This window comes from Delphinus delphis, chromosome 10 (genome assembly GCF_949987515.2).
Source record: "Delphinus delphis chromosome 10, mDelDel1.2, whole genome shotgun sequence".
In the NCBI taxonomy this organism is placed as follows: domain Eukaryota; kingdom Metazoa; phylum Chordata; class Mammalia; order Artiodactyla; family Delphinidae; genus Delphinus; species Delphinus delphis.
Window position 1 is genome coordinate 55,375,413 of NC_082692.2, and position 21,431 is coordinate 55,396,843.

Here is a 21,431-nt window from a genome sequence, read left to right on the forward strand (position 1 = left end):
GGGTGTGTGTGTGTGTGTGTGTGTGTGTGTGTGTGTGTGTGTGTGTGTGTGTGTGTGTGTGTGTGTGTGTGTAACAGCTTTGTATTTTATTTAGAAGGCTGGGAGAGTGGGTGAACCACATCTTTTCAGCCTGACCCAAGTTCGTATTTTTTTCAAGGCCAAGTGCAAAGCCCTGTGTTTCAGGAAACTGTCAGCTGGTGTTAGAACTTGGGCTAGACCTCAGGTCCCCCCAGCACTGCTAAGGGATCTCCCTTCGAGGGCGTGCCCTTCAGGGACACCTGTAGTCTCTTATTTATGGGGAGCTCCTGGGCACCTTTGGATCCTTCCCATGCCCCAGTGGATGGTGTGTCAGGCTCTCCACTGTGTTTGTCTTGCCTTTCAGACTGAGGGGAAAGCAGGTTGCTGTGGTCTTAGGGGTGGGAGGTGGGACAGAGGCCATTAATCTGCATCTAAAGTATTACAGAGGGGCTTGGGGAGGGATGTGGAGGTGAGCGTGACTGGGCTGCTGTTATCCAACTTGAGTTCTCCTCTGAATGAGAAAGCACCGTTGTTCATGGGCTGTCACAGGGGCAGGGTGGGGGTGGGGCTTATGCCCTTGTAGGGACTGCTCCAACTTCACAACCATCTGTAGCTCCCAGGTGCTCTGAGGGAGAGCGGGAAGCCTAAATGAAGGGATTGTGGCAGTAGTTGGGCATCCTGGATTTAGCACAGATACTGAGTCAAGACTTATGAGCAGCCTGAGCTGGCCGATGTGTAACTTCCTCATTTGTCTTGGGGCAGAGTGTGGAATGCCAGCTTTTCAGGGTCGCTTTTTTCCAGGTTTGATTTTAATTTTCAAGGCCACCCTTCCTGTTTCCCCCAGTCCCCCTGACTTCTTGTTCACCTCATCTCTCTGGGGTATTGTGAACACAGATTTTGGTATCAGACTTGGCTTTGTGCCTTGTTTGGAGAAGTCCCTTTTCTTGTTTTTTTTTTTTTTTGTCCTTTTTAAAATAAATTTATTTATTTTATTTTTGGCTGCGTTGGGTCTTTGCTGCTGCGTTCGGGCTTTCTCTAGTTGCAGCAAGCGGGGGCTACTCTTCGTTGTGGTGCGTGGGCTTCTCCTTGCGGTGGCTTCTCTTGTTGCAGAGCACGGGCTCTAGGTGCGCGGGCTTCAGTAGTTGTGGCTCACGGGCTCAGTAGTTGTGGTGCGTGGGCCTAGTTGCTCTGCGGCATGTGGGATCGTCCCGGACCAGGGCTTGAAGCCGTGTCCCCTGCATTGGCAGGCGGATTCTTAACCACTGCGCCACTAGGGAAGCCCCCCCACCCCTATTCTTTGATTAAACCTGTTTTCTGATCTGTAAAATTGGGATCATAATTATACTTCCCTCACTGGCATTGTCAGGGACATTTGATGAGAAAATGTCCGAGAAGGGCTTAGCATAGGGCCTGGCACATAGTAAGTGCTCTGTGAATGTTACCTGTTATCACACAGCTGCCTGGGACTACTCTCATTCGAACTGAGCAGTGCAAAAAGGCCAATCTGTGACACCCATGGAGGAGAAATTGCGCCCACCCCCAGCCACCAACTGGGGGGGGGGGCCTCCTTATGGCCTTCCTCTTTGGAGGTCAAGTGATTGAGACTCCACTTCAGAGCCAGGAGTTGAGATGCATCCATCTTGGCCCTTCAGCGATATTTCTTGAGCATCTTCCAGGGACCTGGTGGTTTTAGGTACTTGGAACATCTGCCTTTCAGGGTCCAAACCATCTGCACTCTATCCAAGACTAACATGTGCTGGAAAGCTCTTAGCTCTTCCTTGAGAATGAATTTCTTTAGTCTGAGTTTACATTCTTCTTCCTATTTATTTATTTATTTATTGGAGTTAAAATACTCCTCTTGTGAAATTGTGGGGACAGCAGATGGTACACCTTTATTTATTTCTTTATAAAGATGGTACACTTAAAAAAAAAAGTTCTGATTTGGCAAATTAAGGAGTTGGCAACCTTATTTAGATTCCCTTCGATTTCTTTTCTGTGTGTGCAAATGTTACTGTTTGTCAGTTCCAAAAGTCTACCACTGATCTACAGGATTATTCTTTGCTTTTAGCATTTCTGAATCTCTGGGGCTATCATTTCACAGGTGATACGTGGCCCTGTTTGCTGACTGTTGAATTTTCAACAGGTGCTTATAAATTTGGGTAAACATCTTTCTCCTTTGTTTTCCCCAAATTGCCAACAGCTTTGGCAGTTTTATTTTGGTTGGAGTCATCTGGTTGTTTCTGGTTTGTACTTTGTGTGGTTGGCTTTTATTAAATTTGTGTCCTTCTCTGAGGGAACAATTGACATTTCTTGGCTTTCCCCGGAGATGGCCAGAAGGCCAAACCCCCAGTGAAATCGGCTAGTTTAAATGAAACCCCCCCAAACCTTTCTTCCTCTCCCATTTCTCCCGCTTAATCTGTTTTTGATAGGTAAAGAAAGCCAGAGAATCATTTATTCAGGCAACAACGCTGAGTCCTCGGTTGCAGAAATAATAAAACTTAGTAAAACTTAGTTTCTGCCTTAAGGGTTCAGGCTACTGGGGAAAGGCAGAAAAACAGTGTCTAGCATGGAGCTTTTGAGACCTAGCACAAGGCCTGCAATATCGAGGTTATGGGGGAAATACATGTTGAAAGAATGGTTAGATCCTAACTCAGAGCGTTAAGTGGTTATAAAAGCTACACACAGGGCCTGACAGAGGCGTTCGGAGCAGCAGTGGTGACTTCAGCTGGGGTGAGCGTGGCAGCTGACAGGTTTGCAGGGATGTAGAGTGTAGGGGAGAAGGGCCACAGAATCTGGAAGTCCTTTGGAACTTTCATGGAACTTGTGCTTGAGAGGAGGTGGGGGTGGAGGAGGCCTCATTTATGATCCTGGAGGCTTTTTTAACCTGGGCACAGCACATGATCTGATGGATCCGGGGACTGTCTTGCTGATGGAGATGAAGAGGCTGAGCGGGAGCTGGGTGAGTGTGGAGCAGGGAGCGCTAATTACAAGGCCGATATGGTAGCAATCCAGGCTGATGGGGGCGATATCTCTGGAGGGTGTGTGTGAACCCAGCTTGGGGACACCTGTTCCGGGGCCTGCATGCCTCTTTAGGGGAGACAAAGCTGAGGGTGAGGTGGGGAAAGTGACTTGCTGTAGGACACTTTGGGTGTTCATGCTTGGATGCACAAATTGATTTTGGCCCAAGTCTTTGTTATGCAAACTAGGAGTGGCACACAGGATTCATCTGGGGCATGAAAGTGTGGCCACCTAGAATGAATGTTGCCAAAAGGATTCTGAGGCCTCCTCAGGCCCTGCGGGCATGAGTAATGTGACCAGAGGCAACGGGTGGGAAGGGCAGGACCCTGGATAGGGACGCTTGCCTAGCGGCGAAGTCGGAAGTTGTAGAGAAGGGTGAAATAGGCAAGCCATTCTCACTGCCTTCCTTTCTAGTGAATGAAAGAAAAAACTCCAATGACTTAGGCCAAAGGTGGAAAGTTCTGGAAGGCTGCTGCTGTCTTTGGCAACCAGGGAAGGTGCAGGGCAGCTGCTGGGCCTCAGAGACAGGGGAATGTGGACTTGTGGGGCCCCAGAAGGCCCTCCTTCTGCCTCTCCTCTCTCCAGGTATAGGAACTGTCATCTCTCTCCCAGAGTGGTTTCTTCTCTGGGCTGGGGGTAAGGCCACACACACTCCTCTGGAGCCTCCTACCCGAGCGGCCACCACCAGAGGAACTTTTCCCAAAGTTCCAGTCCAAACCCTCCCAGGAAGGGGGACTCTCTGGCCTGGAGGTCTGGCACCCAGAGCCCAGTCGAGGCCCTGGGCCTGCCTCCACACACTTGGGCCCATCCTTTCAAAGGAGCAATCCCAGTAGAGAAAGATTTGGGGCCATTTTCAGATGTTAACACCGCTGATCCCTCCCACCCTTCATTCAAGGCCTTGAATCACAGATTTTCCTCAGCTGCTTAACTGGTAATTTCAGGGAACCCCTGTGAAAACCGGCAAATCCTAGGGCTGTGGTTTTGCCCCCCCTCCCCTCAGGGCTATGTATATATGTGTGTGTGTGTGTGTGTGTGTATATATATATATATATTTTTTTTAATTGGAGTATAGTTGATGTACAATGTTGTGTTAGTTTCTGCTGTACAGCAAAGTGAATCAGTTATACATATATATATATATCCACTCCTTTTTAGATTCTTTTCCCATATAGGTTATTACAGAGTGTTGGGTCGAGTTCCCTGTGCTATCCAGTAAGTCCTTATTATCAATACTTATCTATTTTAAGCCAGGACATGGAAGCAACCTAAGTGTCCATCGACAGATGAATGGATAAAGAAGATGTGGCACATATATACAATGGAATATTACTCAGCCATAAAAAGAAATGAAATTGGGTTATTTGTAGTGAGGTGGATGGACCTAGAGCCTGTCATACTGAGTGAAGTAAGTCAGAAAGAGAAAAACAAATAGTGTGTGCTAACACATATATATGGAATCTAAAAAAAAAAGAAAAAATGGTTCTGAAGAACCTAGGGGCAGGACAGGAATAAAGATGCAGACGTAGAGAATGGAGTTGAGGACACGTGGAGGGGGAAGGGTAAGCTGAGACGAAGTAAGAGAGTGGCATGGACATATATACACTACCAAATGTAAAATAGATAGCTAGTGGGAAGCAGCCGCATAGCACAGGGAGATCAGCTTGGTGCTTTGTGTCCACCTAGAGGGGTAGGATAGGGAGGATGGGAGGGAGACGCAAGAGGAGATATGGGGATATATGTATACGTATAGCTGATTCACTTTGTAATACAGCAGAAACTAACACACCATTTTAAAGCAATTACACTCCGATAAAGATGTTAAAAAAATAGTTATCTATTTTATATACAGTAGTGTGTATATGTCAATCTCAATCTTCCAATTTATCCCTTCCCCCCTGGTAAGCACAAGATTGTTTTCTACATCTGTAGCTCTATTTCTGTTTTGCAAATAAGTTCATTTGTACTGTTTTTTTAGATTCCACATATAAGCGCTATCATACGATATTTGTCCTTCTCTGTCTGACTTACTTCGCTCTGTATGACCCCAGGGCTATGTTTTTAACAAAATATTTTCTCTTTGCTGGGTAAACAAAGCAAAGGTTCTGTAAATGTTGCAGGGATCACCACAGCCCGTACTGTTAACCTGAACCTTCCTGATCTGGGGGCAAGACCAGGTTCTGGTCCTGGCTTTCCTGCCCACTCACAGGCGGTGTGGCCCAGGGTGCTGGGTGGGGGCAGGAGTCAGCCCAGGTCTCACCCCTGGTGCTCACCACAGTGTGACTGTGGTCAGGCCCCCGAATCTCTGAGCCTGGGGTTCCTTGCTCGGGAAAGTTTAGTCCAGCCATCTCACTTTCTGAAATCCTTTCTCTTTATATAATTCTGGGAATATATTCAGAGAGGTGTTGTATTATGTTCCTAGGTCTGCAGGAAGTAATTGTGCAACCACAAACCGGGTGACTTGACAGAAAGGTATACTTTCCTATTTCAGGAGCATCTTCCCCATTTTTTTCAGATCTGCTCCTCAAAGATCACCACTCTTATTCATTTCTTTTTTTTTTTTTTTGCGGTACGTGGGCCTCTCACTGTTGTGGCCTCTCCCGTTGCGGAGCACAGGCTCCGGACGCGCAGGCTCAGCGGCCATGGCTCACGGGCCCAGCCGCTCCGCGGCATGTGGGATCCTCCGGGACCGGGGCACGAACCCGTGTCCTCTGCATCGGCAGGCGGACTCTCAACTGCTGTGCCACCAGGGAAGCCCAGCCTTATATTTTTAACAGCTATAGTGTTCTCTACTGAGCTGTCCATTCTTTATGTAAACGTCTCCACTTGTTGGACTTTTGGATTTGTATCCTTTTTGCTTTGACAAAGAATGAGGCAATTAACATCCTCATGTATTTGAACGAAGTAGGTCTGTAGAATAAATTCCGAGCGGCTGTGTGAGAAGTTTGTGCATTTCTGAAGACAGATGCTGCACCACTTAATCTTGCCGTTTTAGCTGTATGTGAGAGTGATTCTCCACCCATAATCTTGCTACTTAGGATGTTATTAAACTATTTTCAGGGCTTTTTGATGTACAGAAGTTTTAAATTTTTAATGAATTCATGGCTATCACTGTATGGTTTCTGTTTTTGGTATCATTAGAATGGCCTTCTCAGATGTGAAGATTACATACATTTTTTTCATTGCATTAAAACCTTTTCAAATTTATGTAATTCAAGAATCAAAAAATACAAAAGGGTTACAATGAAAAGGCGGGATTAGGTCTCTCCGCTCCCTCCTCCATCCCATACCCCAATAAAGGTAAATAATTTTATTTCTGGTGCATCCTTCCAGAATTTCTTTATGCATATATAAGCAATTGCAAATATATATTCTTATTCAGCCCTCCCCTCTGTCTTTTAAAAATTTTGCACAAAATGGAACGTAATATACACAGTTCTAAATTTGCTTTGTGCAAATATATTTTGCAGATTATCCCAGATCAGTAAATACAAAGCATCTTCTTTGTTTTTTTTTCTTTCTTTCTTTTTAAAAACTTGTGTAATACTTCACTGTGGGGGGGGGCTACGCTATAATTTATTAAACCAGTCCTCTGTTGATGGGCATTCAAGCTGGTCCCAGTCTTTTATTATTGTAAACAATTTGACAGTGAATAACGTTGTACATCTACCATTTCCTGTGTGTGCAATCGGTCTGTAACATTGATTCCCAGAAGTGGAACTGCTGGGTCGAAGGTCCTATGTATGTGGCACTTGATTAGATCTGACCAAGTTTCCTCCTGGAGCAGTTGAAGATAATCTAAAATTTGTAGCTATGGTTTCTTTCTCTCAATGCTTTTTTAAAAAGCATTGGTATAAAAAAAATGAGATATTTGCAGCTAATAAAAGGCACAGATTTTAAGGGTACTGTTCAATGAGCTTTAACCAATGTATATACCTGTGTGACCACCATCCCAATCACAGTAGAGAACATTTCCATCCCCCAGAAAGTGCACTCACACCCCCTTTCCAGTCAGTCATCCTCCCTCCTTCCCTAGGCAACCACTCTTCTGCTTTCTTAGATATGCCAGTTCTAGAGCATCAGCCAAATGGAATCACACAGTATATAGTCTTCTGAGTCTGGCTTCTCTTGCTTAACATAATGTTTTTGAGGTTCTTTACGTTGCTGTGTGTGCCAGCAGTTTCTTTTTATTGCCGTGGTGTCTTTTATTTTTTAACCTTTTTTTTAAACACTTTAAAAATTTTTATTTATTTTATTCATTTATATTTGGCTGCGTTGGGTCTTCGTTACCGCGTAAGGGCTTTCTCTAGTTGTGGTGAGTGGGGGCTACTCTTGGTTGCGGTGCGTGGGCTTCTCATTGCGGTGGCTTCTCTTGTTGTGGAGCACAGGCTGTAGGCACGCGGGCTTCAGTAGTTGTGGCACACGGGCTCAGTAGTTGTGGCTCATGGGCTCTAGAGCGCAGGCTCAGTAGTTGTGGCGCACGGGCTTAGTTGCTCCGCAGCATGTGGATCTTCCCGGACCAGGGCTCGAACCCATGTACCCTGCATTGGCAGGCGGATTCTTAACCACTGCACCACTAGGGAAGCCCCTGCCATGGTGTCTTTTTAACACTAGCAATTTTTTCATTGACTTAAACAAATTTTGGTATATGATGTGTTAGTTTTCTACAGCTGCCATATTAAATGTCCACGAACAGTGGCTGAAAATCATGCAGATTAATTACCTCACAGTCTGTAGGTGAGACATCCGGGTTTGCGCAGCAGGTTTTACAAAGCTGAAATCAAGGTATTGGCTGGCCAGGCTCTTACAGGGAGGGTCTGTCAAGAATCCTCTTCTTCTTCTTTTTTTTTTTTAATATTTATTTATTTAGTTATTTGGTTGCACCGGGTCTTAGTTGTGGCAGGTGGGCTCCTTAGTTGCAGCATGTGGGCTCCTTAGTGTCAGCACATGGGCTCCTTAGTTGCAGCTTGCTGGCTCCTTAGTTGTGGCAGGCAGGCTCCTTAGTTGTGGCTCACCGGCTCCTTAGTTGTAGCACATGGGCTCCTTAGTTGCCGCAGGTGGGCTCCTTAGTTAAGGCTCCAGGGCTCCTTAGTTGTGGCATACATGTGGGATTTAGTTCCCTGACCAGGGATCAAACCCGGGCCCTTGCATTGGGAGTGCAGAGTCTTATCCACTGTACCACCAGGGAAGTCCCCAAGAATCCTCTTCTAAGCTCAGTCGTGTTGTAGGCAGCATCCAGTTCCTTGCAGCTGTAGGACCAAGGTTCCTGTTTCCTGTCACCCAGGAGCCTCTCTCTGTTTCCAAGGCCACCTGCATTCCTCCCCACGATGCCTCCCTCCATCTTCGAGGCACAGAGTGATGGGGCTAGTCTTTCTTGGGTTTCACATCTGCTGCTGCATCTCTCTTGCCTTCCTCTTCCCCAGCATCTTTCTGACTCCAGCCAGAGAAGGTTTCCTGCTTTAGAGGATTCATGTAATTAGATTGGGCTCACCCAATCCAGGATAATAGCCTTGTTTTACAGTCTGTAATCTTGATTACATCTACAAAGGCCCTTTTGCCACACAATGCATTGACAGGTTCTGGAGATTGGGGCATGGGCATCCTTGGGGGAGGGTGTGTGTGTGTGTGTGTGTGTGTGTGTCTATTATTCGGCCTATCAAATAGTATGAATTAGAAATTTGACTTCTTTTCCAGATATTTCACCAGTTGTGTCAATGGATTCATTCTTTCCCTATTTTAAAAGCTACCTTTTTCACACATGGAATTCTTTTATAGTGTATGTTTATTTCTGGACGTTCTGTTTTGTTCCACCGATCTGCTTGCTTTCACGTTAGTATCAAACTTTAAAAATTAGTTAAGTTTTATGAATACATTTTAAAATGTTAGAGAAGGTTTTTCTCTTGATACTTTTCTTTTTGTTAAGAATATCTTGGCTATTCTGTCTTGTGTATTCTGAGATGAATTTGAGAATTCTTGCATTAATTTCTTTAAATATCCTGTTTTTTAATTGGAATTTTGTTGAAAATACATTAATTTAGAGAGGATTTGGTATTTTATAATAGTGAATTTCTCCAGACAGAATAATGTTGAGTATTAAAAGTTAAAATTCAAGACTGTTTATTGTTGTGTTTTTTTTGGCAATACGCAGGCCTCTCACTGTTGTGGCCTCTCCCATTGCGAAGCACAGGCTCTGGACGCGCAGGCTCAGTGGCCATGGCTTACGGACCCAGCCGCTCCGCAGCATGTGGGATCTTCCCGGACCAGGGCACAAACCCGTGTCCCCTGTATCGGCAGGCGGACTCTCAACCACTGCGCCACCAGGGAAACCCAAGACTGTTTTTTTGAGTAAAGTTTTATTTGTTTTTTTCCATATCAGTTTTGCAATTTTAAGAGTGCTAGTGGCTATTTTATAAGGAGATTTTTTTTAAGTTTCTTTGAGAATTTTATGTGTAATATATACTTACATTTTTTTAGTTAAAAGTTTTCTTATTACTCTTTTTTCTTTGAAAATCTGTGTCTGTTCCCTCAGGTTGGACAGATAACAAGGTTTTTGTTTCTGCTTATTTGGGTTTTTTGTTGTTGTTGTTCTGTGTTAATTTAAGCCTGTAAACATCAAATTGTAAAGCAGTGTAAATATAACTGACTTCCCAGGAGTCCTGCTTCTGCTTTTCTGCACATAGTGACATGTTCCATTTGTAATCGAGAATTTAACAAAAAACATGCTTTGAAGTACTGGTTAGTTGCAGGACAGGAATGAGTCAGTCTGAGGTGAATCGAGTCAATATGAATATCAGGGGAAACAGGACTTTCAGTTGGCTGTATTGACAGGTCTGAACAGTAGAGATCAGGCTTGAATAGTGGACTAAAACTATTCTGTCCCCCTCAGACAGAAACCAAGCTGCTTCATGAAATCATGTCAGAACCTTTTCTTCTTTATGTTTGCTTCGCAAGGTCAATAACAGCTTAATTGACTTGTACCTTGCTTTTGCACATCTTTGCTCTGTTTAAGGGAATAAGTAGGATGGAAACTCAAGGTTGTGTATTTATGGGGAAGCTATGGAACAGTGAGCTAGTTTCTAGTTGTACTACTGCGGCCACTAAACGGAGGATATATGGCAACCTGTGACCCCACGTTCTATGCCGAAATGTGGTGCAGAAGTAATTCCATGAGAACTTAGCTCCTGATAGCAGATATTATTCATCCCAATGTGTTAGATGTTGTGTGGGATAGAAAGACAGCACGGTGCTCAGAGATGGGAATAAGATAGTGCAAGGAGCGTGGAAATTGCACCCCTTCCCCCAAGAGAAAAAGAAAGAAAAACAAAGAAAACAAATTGGAGTCCCCAGAATGAGTTCTGACTTTCGATATTTATCCCGGACTGTCTGTACCCACCTTCCTGTGGGGAGCAGGAGGGAGTCGGTTTTAAGAATTGCTGTCTCTGGCCTCAGTCTGGAATTGTCTCTACACCCAGCTTTCCAGAGTTGATCTTGGATCATCCACTAATTTGGGGGTGTTTTGAAAGGATTTTAATAAAAAAAGAAACACCACCACCAGAAACCAAAAAAAGTAAACACATTTGCTGTTAGGATGTCAAGTCGTACCCAGATAAGAGATAGGGGAAAAGCGTCTCTCTGCCCCTTTCAGCTGTCCCGAGCCCACCCCAGTTTTCAGTTTTGCTCCCACAAGTCAGTTATAGAAAACTTCATGTGTATATACACAATGGAACTATAATGGAAAAGAATTGAAAAAAAAAGTATAGATATATACATATGTATGTGTAACCCAATCACTTTACTATACACCTGAAACTAATACAACACTGTAAATCAACTATCCTTCGATAACCAAAACACACACACACACACACACACACACACACACACACACAAAACTATAACAACCTGCATCTGCTCTGTTTCAAACTTGCTTGTTTCAGAACCTCCCCCTTGCGTTTGCATTTTTCTTGCATCTACTTCCTCCATTGTTGCCAGGCAGCCCTGGCCACCTCCCAACAACTGGACCTTGAATCCTCCTAGGGACGTAGTGAAACTGAGCAAAAGACAACTCTACCCTGTGAAACTGCCTTTACGTTCTAATCTTTCAGCTTTAGCCCCGCTGACAAAACTGAAAGTGCAGGGGTGTGATCGCTCCGTGCCAGCAAGTGTCACGCTCTGAGGGGTGTGACTGCCTGCTGACCGTTTAGCCTCTGCCTTGGCTCTTCAGGGTGGAGTCGAGCTCCCAAAGTCAGCCCACCTACCTTTGGATTCCAGCACTACCACTGTCCCTGGGACTATGGGAAGGCGCTTACCTCTCCTTGCCTCAGTCTCCCCATATTGTGTCAAATGGGGACACAGTCAAGCCTACCTCCTGGGGCTTCTTGTAAGAATGAAATGACGTGATGCTGTAAAGCATGTAGCAGATGCTAACTACATATTCGTTCTCAAGGGTATTGGCATTATGGTAAATTATTACCACTTGTATTTAACGGTTTCATCCTATAAATAGACTGCTCACTTGTTAAAAAGAAGACTCAATAGCTGAGCCCTAAGTATTCAAAGGCAGAGATATAAAGCATTCTCCCCTGCAATGAGGATGTAACTGTAAATAAATCCTACTGAGAAACAAAAAACCTTCCCTGTGGTTGGCAATCTCCCTTTCCCCTGTCACGTGATTGCACCAAGAAAAAATAGAGATGTAAGTGGATGAATACATTTGATGTCTACTCACATAACGTTAAGAGCTCACTCTTGGTTTCTAGAGGAGTATGAAAAAAATTTCTCACGTGAATAATTTTTATTGTATTTGTAAATACAGTGGAAAGGTTTTGTGTTTGAATTCTTCAATTAAGCCCTTAAAGAGTCTCATTTTAATAACATTTATGGTCTGATTATGACGGTGGAACATTCTTGGGCAACTGGAAATTCAAAAAGCACGAGGAGGAAGATTAAAACCCTACCTAATCCCTATGGTGTGGCTGTTAACATTCGGGCGTGTTTTCAATACATTAGATGTGTTTAAAATTTAATTTGGGATTATACGCCTTTTTATGTAGCCCATATCTTTCATTTACTAACATAGCCTATCATTAAGTGTTCTTTTACAACATGACTTTAAAAATAACTGTGTGGGGCTTCCCTGGTGGCGCAGTGCTTGAGAGTCCGCCTGCCGATGCAGGGGACACGGGTTCGTGCCCCGGTCCGGGAAGATCCCACATGCCGCAGAGCGGCTGGGTCCGTGAGCCATGGCCGCTGAGCCTGCGCGTCTGGAGCCTGTGCTCCGCAACGGGAGAGGCCACAACAGTGAGAGGCCCGCGTACAGCAAAAAAAAAAAAAAAAAAAAAAAAAAAAAAAAAGGATATGACTGCTCCCGCCACTTGGGGTCATTCTTTTAAGTATTTCCCAGTGATACGTTGCCATTTTAATTCTTCATTTCTTTGCTTACTAGTGACGGTGGACCTGGGTATCCACTCTCCATGTATTTAGCAATTGCTTGTATTCGTTTGTGAATTTTCTGTTTAGGGCCTTACGCGTTTTGGTCAGGGTTGTTGGTCCTTTCTTGCAGTGAAAAGGTATTTATCAAAGAGGGATATCGGGAATTCCCTGGCTGTCCAGTGGTTAAGACTCAGCGCTTTCACTGCCGTGGGCCTGGGTTCAATCCCTGGTCGGGGAACTAAGATCCCGCAAGCTGAGTGGTGTGGCCAAAAAAAAGGGGTGGGGTATTAACCCTTTGTCAGTTGTTACAGCCATTTCCTTTTTCTAGCTGTCCAAAACTGGCCAGTTTAAGATTATTCATTGGACACACTGGCCTGCAATATTTGAAAGAGAAACATGTTTTTATTCTCTATTCAATCAATTCTTTAAATTTTTTTCATGTTCTACTCTGTCATCTCTGTATTAATGTGAGCCATAAAATTGAGAGATTATCTAATGCAAAGTCTAGGTGGAATTTCATATTCTGACTTGTTTAGCAATCACATGCCTCATTCTGGTACAGCTCTGCCTGAGGAACGCAGGAATGCAGTTCAAAAGCCCAATAAGCTCATATGGGTTTAAAATAAGCCACCACTTCTATCTGCTTGAGTCTGCTTCCCCAGCCCCAAAACCCCTGGACAAGATTTGAAATAAGAACAATAAGAATTATTCGCTATCCAAGAATTGTGCTAGTGGAGAAGGCCTTTGGTAATCATATGACCCCACAGGTACAGGGCCTATGCAGCCACCTGAAGTATCCTCATTTTTAAGACCCTCCCCACTGCCTTGCCTTTGCTGCTGCCATCTTGGGAGGAGAAAATTCTAAGGGGCATCTCTTCTGACCCCTACCTTTTCTTTGGCCACAGCGCGCAGCATGCAGGATCTTAGTTCCCCCAACAGGGATCGAACCTATGCCCCCTGCAACGGAAGCACATAGTCTTAACCACTGGACTGTAGGAATGAAATGACGTGATGGAAGTCCCTGACCCCCACCTGTTCCCTGCCTCGTTGGCAGCTGCTTCTCAGGGCTCTCCAAGGCCTCTCCTCTCCACTACCTTGGTTCAACAAACACTTGCTGAGGCCCATCAGCTGGGCAGGGCTCCAGGCCCTTCTCTCCAACCACCCAGAGACCACACCAGAGAGAATCAGTAACAGACAGCCTGTCTGAGTCTGGCATTCAAATTTATTACACCACAAATATTTAAGTACCCGTTCTGTGTTAGGCCATAGCATTACAAAATAAATAAAGCAAGAGTCATGAAAGAGGCAGGTGCTTCCTGGGGGATGCAGACAGGTAAGCAGGCAGTGGCAGTCTCAGAGACAAATACTCCGAGGCTTATTTTACTAGTGTTTTTAGGAAGAGAGGAGGGTGGGAGAGGCAGTGGTGGTGGCCCCGTGTCCTAGCCCCTTGAGGCCTTTAGGACTGTACCTCCCCTCCCCTTTCCCTCCTTCTAAGAGAGTGCAAGGACTGTCAGCTCCTTGTATGAGGAGGTGATGCAGGACAGGGTCAAGGGCAGAAATTTGGAATTGGAGTCAGAATCGGGGAACGCCATTAGCAGATCCTTAGGCAAGTGACTTGAACCCCTTTGAGCCTCAGTTTCCTCATCTGAACAGTGAGGACAGAACCTCCTTCTGGGCTGCTGTGATGGGTAAATCAGAGAGTAATACTAGTGGCGGTTATGGGAAGAGCTGCCACTACCTACCAGCTTTATGTCGGCTTGTGCATGGAAGCAGCCTCTTTGCTCAGAGCCTAGCTGGTCATTAACACAGAATAAATGGAATCATTCTGGCTGCTGCTCCTGAGGTCAGAAGAGAACTGAGGAAGAAACCGTCTCATCAGAGCAGACATCCAGTCTGGTTCCCGGGTGGTGAGGTAGTCAGGGTGTAACCTAGGCCGGTGGGAGGGGCCAGGATGAACCACCAGCCTCTCCAGACTCAGCGATGCAGATATAGAGGGGAAGGAGACCTGTTCAGGCGGGCAGCCAGCCTTTCCTCCGTCTCCTCACAGGATGGACCCCACAGCTTACGCTGAGCAGTTGAAAGAATTTGGCAACCAGGTTTTTAAGAATGGAAACTTCTCTTTGGCCATCAGAAAGTACGATGAAGCCATCCAGATTCTCCGGCACTTATACCAGTGGGGGTAAGTGTTTGGATTTTCTCCCTGCCTTTTGTTTGTAATTTTTTTAAGTAAAGGGGGACTCACTCTCTTGCTTTTGTTTTCTTCTCATTTGTTGCCACACCACCTAGTTTCTGTTTCCTTTCTCCTCCCACTTTCTGTTTCTCTTCTCTGCAGTGTTAGCTCAGAGACTAGAGGAATTCAGGAAACGGAAAGTGAAACATAGGGGACTGTTGATAAACATTACAAACTTCCCCTTCTTTCTGGTTCCTGGGATGACTGAAGCCCCCAAGCCCCTCACTTGTCGTTCATTTCATCTTGTTTATCCATTCCATCAACCCCCTGGCCACAGGGCACACCACCAGGAACTAAGCCTCACCTCTTCCCCTGCCCCTTCAACTTCTAGCAGACCTGTTCCCAAACATTTCAGGATCACGACTGCTTACAGGCAGGACCCCAGAGAGCTTTTGTTGATGTAGTTTGTAACTATCAATAAAGCCTGTATTAGAACTCAAAACTGAGAAACATTTAAAATATGTATTTATGCATCTTTTTTAAAATAGCAGTAATAAACCCATGACATTAACATAAGCAGCGTTTTTATGAGAAATAACTATTTTTCAAAATGAAAAATTTGGTGAGAAGAGTTTTACATTTTCGCAAGTCTCTTTAATGTCTGTCTCAATGGAAGATGTCTGTCTTCTCACATCTGCTTCTGCATTTAGTCTGTTGTGATACCACACGCCAAGTAGCCTCTGGAAAATTCCCCGTCCACGTGAGAGAATGAATGTGAAAAAGGCACACACTGTCTTGGTATTATTGTATTAGTTTCCTGTTGCTGCTTTAACAAATGACCACCAATTTAGTTGCTTAAAACAATACCCGTTTATTATCTTACACTTCTGGAGATCAGAGGTCTGAAAGGAGTCTTACAAGGCTAAAATTAAGGTGTCACCAGGGCTGGTTCCTTGTGGAGGAGACTCCATTTCCTTGCCTCTTTTACCCTCGAATGGCTGCCTGTATCCTTGGCTTGTGGTCCCTTCCTGCATCCTCAAAGCGCATCATTCCGGTCTCTACTTCTGTTGTCACATCACCTTCTCCTCTGCTGTGGCCGGCTCTCTCAGTCTCCCTCTTATAAGGACCTTTGTGACTGTATCATAATCCAGGATAATCTCCTCCTCTCAAGATCCTTAAATTAATCCCATCTCCAGAGTTCCTTTTGCCATAAAAGAAAACATTATTTGACATATATACACTAATATGTATTAAATGGATAATTAATAAGAACCTGCTGTATAAAAAAATAAAATTCAAAACAAAAAAAAAACGTCATTTGGAAACCATTATTCAGCCAACTACAATTGTGAAGATATTTTGTCCTTGGGAACTACTTGAAATAGTAGTTCCCAAGGGAACTACTGTTGTTCCCTCTGGGGGAACTACCCCCCAGAGTTTCCCAGATCATACTCTGGGGACAGCTGTAGTAGAGGAAGCAGAAGTTGGCATTTGTAGGGTGTATGCAGCCTAAACGTGTACCGAGAAGGGGCACTGACTTGAATTCCCAACACATGGCTCCCACCTCCTCCCTCCTTGGTGTCTACACTCCAGCTGGACTTGAATTGACTGCAATTGGCCTGAGCCTGTGTAGTTCTGTCATTCTGCCCCCTCAGGTCAGACTGGGCCTAGAGCTCCTCATTCGGGGGAAAACATTGACCTTTCTTGAAAAGTTAATGTTGTGTCATGGTTGTGGCCATAGACTGACCACACTGTGAGTACTCAGATCTCAGCACCACCACTTACTAGCTGTGTGACCACTAATGGGACACCTGCCTGCACCCTCACATGTCGCCTGTCATGGGACCTTCCTGACACAGTTCCCCGTGCCCATCACTGCCTTCCTGCTGCTGCCAGCTGACATAGGGGTTTAGGGAATTGTGGTTAACTGAGCAGGTGCTCTCAGGAGAAGGGGACTGAGGGAGAAGCAGGATGGGGCAGGGATGGTGTCTCCGCTGGAGTCAGCTGCAGCCTGATCCCCTGGGGAGCTCTGGGGCCCCTGAGATGTACTGCAGAGCTGTCCCACTTTAGGAAAGGAGGCTGACCTTTTAATTCCCATGTCAGTCAGTCACCGGTCATAGGCTGTCTGGCCCCAGGAGTTGTCCTAGGGAGTGGGGCTGGATTAGTCAGCTCAGGCTGCAGTAACAAACTACCACTGACAGGGTGGAATAACAACAGAAATTTATTCCTCACAGTTCTGGAGGCTGGGAAGTCCAAGGTCCAGGTGCCAGCCAATTCAGTCCCTGGTAAGTGCCCCCTTCCTGGTTTGCAGCCAGCCACATTCTCACTACATCCTCACATGGTGGAGAGAGAGAACGGAAACCCTCTGCCATCTCTTATAAGGGCACTAATCCTATCGTGAGGGACCCACTCTCCTGACTTCATCTAAACCTAATCACCTCCCCAAAGGCACCCTCTCCAAATACCATCACTGTGGGGGCTGGGGCCTCAACGTATGAATTTGTTGGGGGAGGGACACAGTCCATAACGGGGGTGTAACTTTCTGGGGAGAGGGCAGCTCCCATTAGGCTGAGGATAAATCTCTGGAGAACGGGGCATCAGGAGACCCTACCTGCAGCCAACACTCATTCCTGCTGGGGTCGGCTGCGCTGGCCAGGTGTCTGGGCAGGACACGTGGCGACTACTACACTGTGGCCACGGCTCCATTGTCAGTTACCCTCTGACAGCCCCACTGCTTCTGTGCTTCTGGGTCCTCATCCTTCACTGAGAGGGAATGATGGGCAGTGAGAGGAGCCAGATACACCAAGCACTGCGGGTAGGGACATAGTAGAGGAGATTTTTGCTTTGCTTTATTTTTGTGGGTATCTATATTAACTAACTTTTCTGTTTGTATTATTTTTACAGTTAAAGTATTCAATAAAAAAAAAGAAGCATAAGCCTTGCTTTTCCACCTTGTGTGTCTTGAATTCAGCAGCACTTGGGCTTCTGTTGACCTGTTATGGTATATTTTGTGTTTTGCTTCTTGCAGCCTGGTTTCAGCACTAACGTTGCAGCTGTGTGACCCCCTAGACCCAGGCAGGAGGGGCCCTGCCCTGCCAGGCTTTACAGGCCTGCTTTGGCCGTTCTCCAGCTGTACCTTCCCCACAGGTGGGAGTCTGGGGCCACGGGCTTTACCCAGCCAGAGCCCTTGCCTCCTCTTTCGTCCACACTGTGGGTACCAGGCCCCTGGAAGTCCTGTCCATGGACCCTGCTCCTAGGGCCTACACAGGCCTCTTACCCGCAGTCCATTCTTTGGAGTGCTGTCCAAGGTCAGGAGTGTGGACAGAGCTTGGGATTGTGTCTTCTGCAATGCAGGATGAAGGCTTAGATGGAAAGAGAAGAGGGAGTGGGCAGCGGTGCCAGCTTGGCTCACCCTCCCCTGACAGTGCCTGTGTTCTAAATTTGAAGCTTGCCTTTCAGTTATTATAAAGTAGAAGGCTAAAAGATATTTTATTGAACATTTGTAAGCTTGAGTTATGGCCTTCAAATACTTAGACTAGCACTGTCCAATAGGACTTTCTGTGATGATGAAAATGTTCTATAGCAGAGAATTTGGCTATTGAGTACTTAACAGGTGGCTAATACAACTAAGGTACTGAATTTTAAATTTTATTTAATTTTAATTAATTTTAACTTAAATGGCTCCACGGGGCCTGTGGCTACTGTAGCAGACAGAGATTAGCCACATGGTGTGAGGGCCTCCTTTTGCACTCTGGCCCTGGGTTCTGCACACATTTGGGTGGCCCTGCCTATGTAGTAGAACAGTGTTCATCCTGCATCTTTCGCAGGGCCCGTGGGGACAGTGTGGTCATGTGTTCTGATGAGCTCTGCCTCCGTGCATGTGGGGTGGCTCCCACGGTGTCTGTTCTCTGCGAGGGCTCGGTGGGAACTCCCATCCTCTCCATCTTTTCGCAGCATCTTCTCCAATGGTCTCTAAAGGATAAAAAGAGATCAGTAGGAGGTAGACCCAAGGTGTTGAGAACATTTGTTGCGAAAAGTTGGGAACAGGATTTGGGAGTGAGGAAGGGAGATTGGGACATCGCAAACATCCCAGGCTTTCCAGGCTATGAGGGTCAGATGTCATAGGCATCATTGGGACGCTTCCTGCTGAAACTCTAGCACGATGGCAGCAACCAGCACCAGAATGGTGGCCTTCGAGCTTCTGTATTTGCAGGACGAAAGAACTATTTACTGACCACCAGTTGGTCCTTTCTCACAGGGTTCCCCGCAGGGACTTGGCTGTGCTGCTGTGCAACAAATCCAATGCGTTTTACAGCCTCGGGAAATGGAACGAGGCCTCCGTGGCCGCCAAGGAGTGTCTCCAGTGGGATCCAACCTACGTGAAGGTATGGTGACCACCAGATGCTGCAGCTGCTGCCTCTTCCTCTTAATCTGCCTCCTTCCCTTCCTTCTTTTTAAAATGGAAATGCTAGGAGTGCTTCTCATTCAACTTTCTCTGCACTTAAGACAGATGTGCACGGAGCACGCATGCTGTATCTGGAGAAGAGCAAGAAGGTTGGTGGCCAAGTGTTGAAAGGCATTTGCAGGGGAGAGTGGAGCCGGGCCTTTTGGCAGATGGAGTCCAGTGGAGATCCTGGTGGAGCTCATTTTCTTCTGATGTAGTTGCACCAAAATTCATAGTCTGTTCATGTTCTTTGCAGTTTGCAAGTTTCACTGTCTTCTTTGTGGCCATAATAATTCTCCGGGAGAGGGGATTTATGGCAATCTATATTTCTTGGAGTTTTCTGCTTGTAATCAGAGAAGGGAGGCTCCAGGAAGGCTCCTTTCTTACTTTCTTTCTTTCTTTCTTTCTTTCTTTCTTTCTTTCTTTCTTTCTTCCTTCCTTCCTTCCTTCCTTCCTTCCTTCCTTTTCTTTCTCTCTCTCTCTTTCTCTCTCTCTCCCTCCCTCCTTTCCTTTCCTTCCTCCCTTCCTCCCTCCCTCCCTTCCTTCCTTCCTTCCTTCCTTCCTTCCTTATTTGGTTGTGCTGGGTCTTTAGTTGCAGCAGGCAGGCTCCTTAGTTGAAGCACATGGGCTCCTTAGTTGTGGCAGGTGGGCTCCTTAGTTGTGGCATGCAAACTCTTAGTTTTGGCATGCATGTGGGATCTAGTTACCTAACCAGGGAATGAGCCCCGGCCCCCTGCATTGGGAGTGTGGAGTCTTAAGCACTGGGCCACCAGGGAAGTCCCAGGAAGGCTTCTTTCTGCATCTGTTGAATCTCAGAGGCCTTCAGCTCAAAAGAATCCTTATGCCAAAGTGTCACATTTTGGGGTGATGTATTCTGATCCCCTTCACCTTCCTCCAAAATAAAAGGTGAAACTTAGAACTGAGGAAGGTAAAGAAATGGGAAATTCTGTACCATCTTGCTTGGTTGGTGGGGGGAACACCTTTTTTCCTTTCCTTTTTCTGATTGTTATCTACTGTTTTAGACTTTTAAATGACGGTGAAAACAAATCAGTAAATAATCAGGGATTTGGTATTTAGTGGAATTTCAGGTGCTTGCTTTTTTATGAACCCAGTTGGTGAACACCTTGTGTTATCTTAGACAGAAAATTGTTTTGGTACCTCTTGATACTGATTCATTTTGATGGTTAAAGTGAGGAAAGCAGTATGAATCATTTTGTTCCTTCTCGAGAGTTTGACAGTTTGTATACAGGCAAAACTGACCATTTTCTTGTATTAATCATTGTAATTTTCCTCCCTCTCCAGAAACCAAAAAAATTTTTTGGCCTCTGGTGTATGTTGCCTATAATGTGGGGCTGGGTAAACCTCAGTGCTTGTCATTACCATTGGAAATTGTGTTTACTTTGATTGAAAGGAGCAGGGAACAACTCCTGTGCTGACATGACAATCTCATTCTTCTCCAGAACACTGTATTCGTAGGATTGGTTTCATTCCTCCCTTCTTGGCCAGGCTGCGATTTGAAGCATGAATACATAAACCACACATGTCATTGGAACCAGGCCTGCTCCCTTCTCTCTGGGTCCTATGTTAGATGCTGTACATGTCATGGACTTGAAAGGGATTATTTTCTTGCCAGTTAAAAAATGGCAGGAACAATGTGGAAATCCTGTATCCAGAGCTTGTTAGAAATCTGTATGTACCTAGAAGTCAGACTCCTGCAGTCTGTTTCCTCACAGCCTCAATCTTGCCTTCAGCAGCAGGTCAGAAAAGATGGGTGTGTTAACGGTTTTGCTTTTCTTCGTTGCAGGGATACTACCGAGCTGGTTATTCCTTGCTGCGGTTGCACCAGCCTTATGAAGCTGCTGACATGTTTTTCAAGGGTCTGAGACTCGTGCAAAGCAGCCAGGACCAGACCCAGGTTGCTGATTTCTTGGTGGGAGTCTTCACCACGATGGGCAGTAAGTCAGGACTGGGGGAGGCCCACCCTCTTTCTTTCTTTTAAAGTGCTTGTGATTTCTTTGAAAGCCTCCTGGGGACTCAGGTTTCTGGGGAGATAATTACAGGGTGTTTTTCTTTGTGGCTCATTTATGTAGCTTGAATGAAACTGGTTTTTACACTAGAAAGCACATGGGAAGCTTTGTTGGCTGGGGCCTTTGTGAAAACAACTGGGTCTTTTTGCACAAATCACTTAAAGCTGTCCCAATTTTCCGGTTTTGTTTCAGACTTCTTAAGTTTTCTGTGTTGCTAGCCATAGGGATTTCCCTGCTTATACTACGTGTTTTACGTGATTTTTGCATGTATCTCTCCAGTGTGTCGAGAAAATGTTCCTGTTTGCTATAAAACCAATCTGAAAAG

At 45.5% G+C, this 21,431-nt stretch overlaps 1 protein-coding gene across 2 annotated transcripts in view; it reads left to right on the top strand.

Moving 5' to 3' along the window:
- Positions 1–21,431, top strand: part of TRANK1 (tetratricopeptide repeat and ankyrin repeat containing 1) — an 86,255-nt gene that overhangs the window by 6,187 nt on the left and 58,637 nt on the right. The window contains exons 2-5 of one of the 2 annotated variants that reach the window (XM_060022160.1): positions 14,513–14,644; positions 16,870–16,920; positions 18,894–19,020; positions 20,884–21,034. In XM_060022160.1, coding sequence (XP_059878143.1) covers positions 14,514–14,644; positions 16,870–16,920; positions 18,894–19,020; positions 20,884–21,034 — 460 coding nt within the window. In that variant the 5' untranslated portion in view covers position 14,513. Of the gene's footprint in view, positions 1–14,472; positions 14,645–16,869; positions 16,921–18,893; positions 19,021–20,883; positions 21,035–21,431 lie in introns of those variants that run through there. The other variant, XM_069541142.1, reaches the window with a different exon arrangement.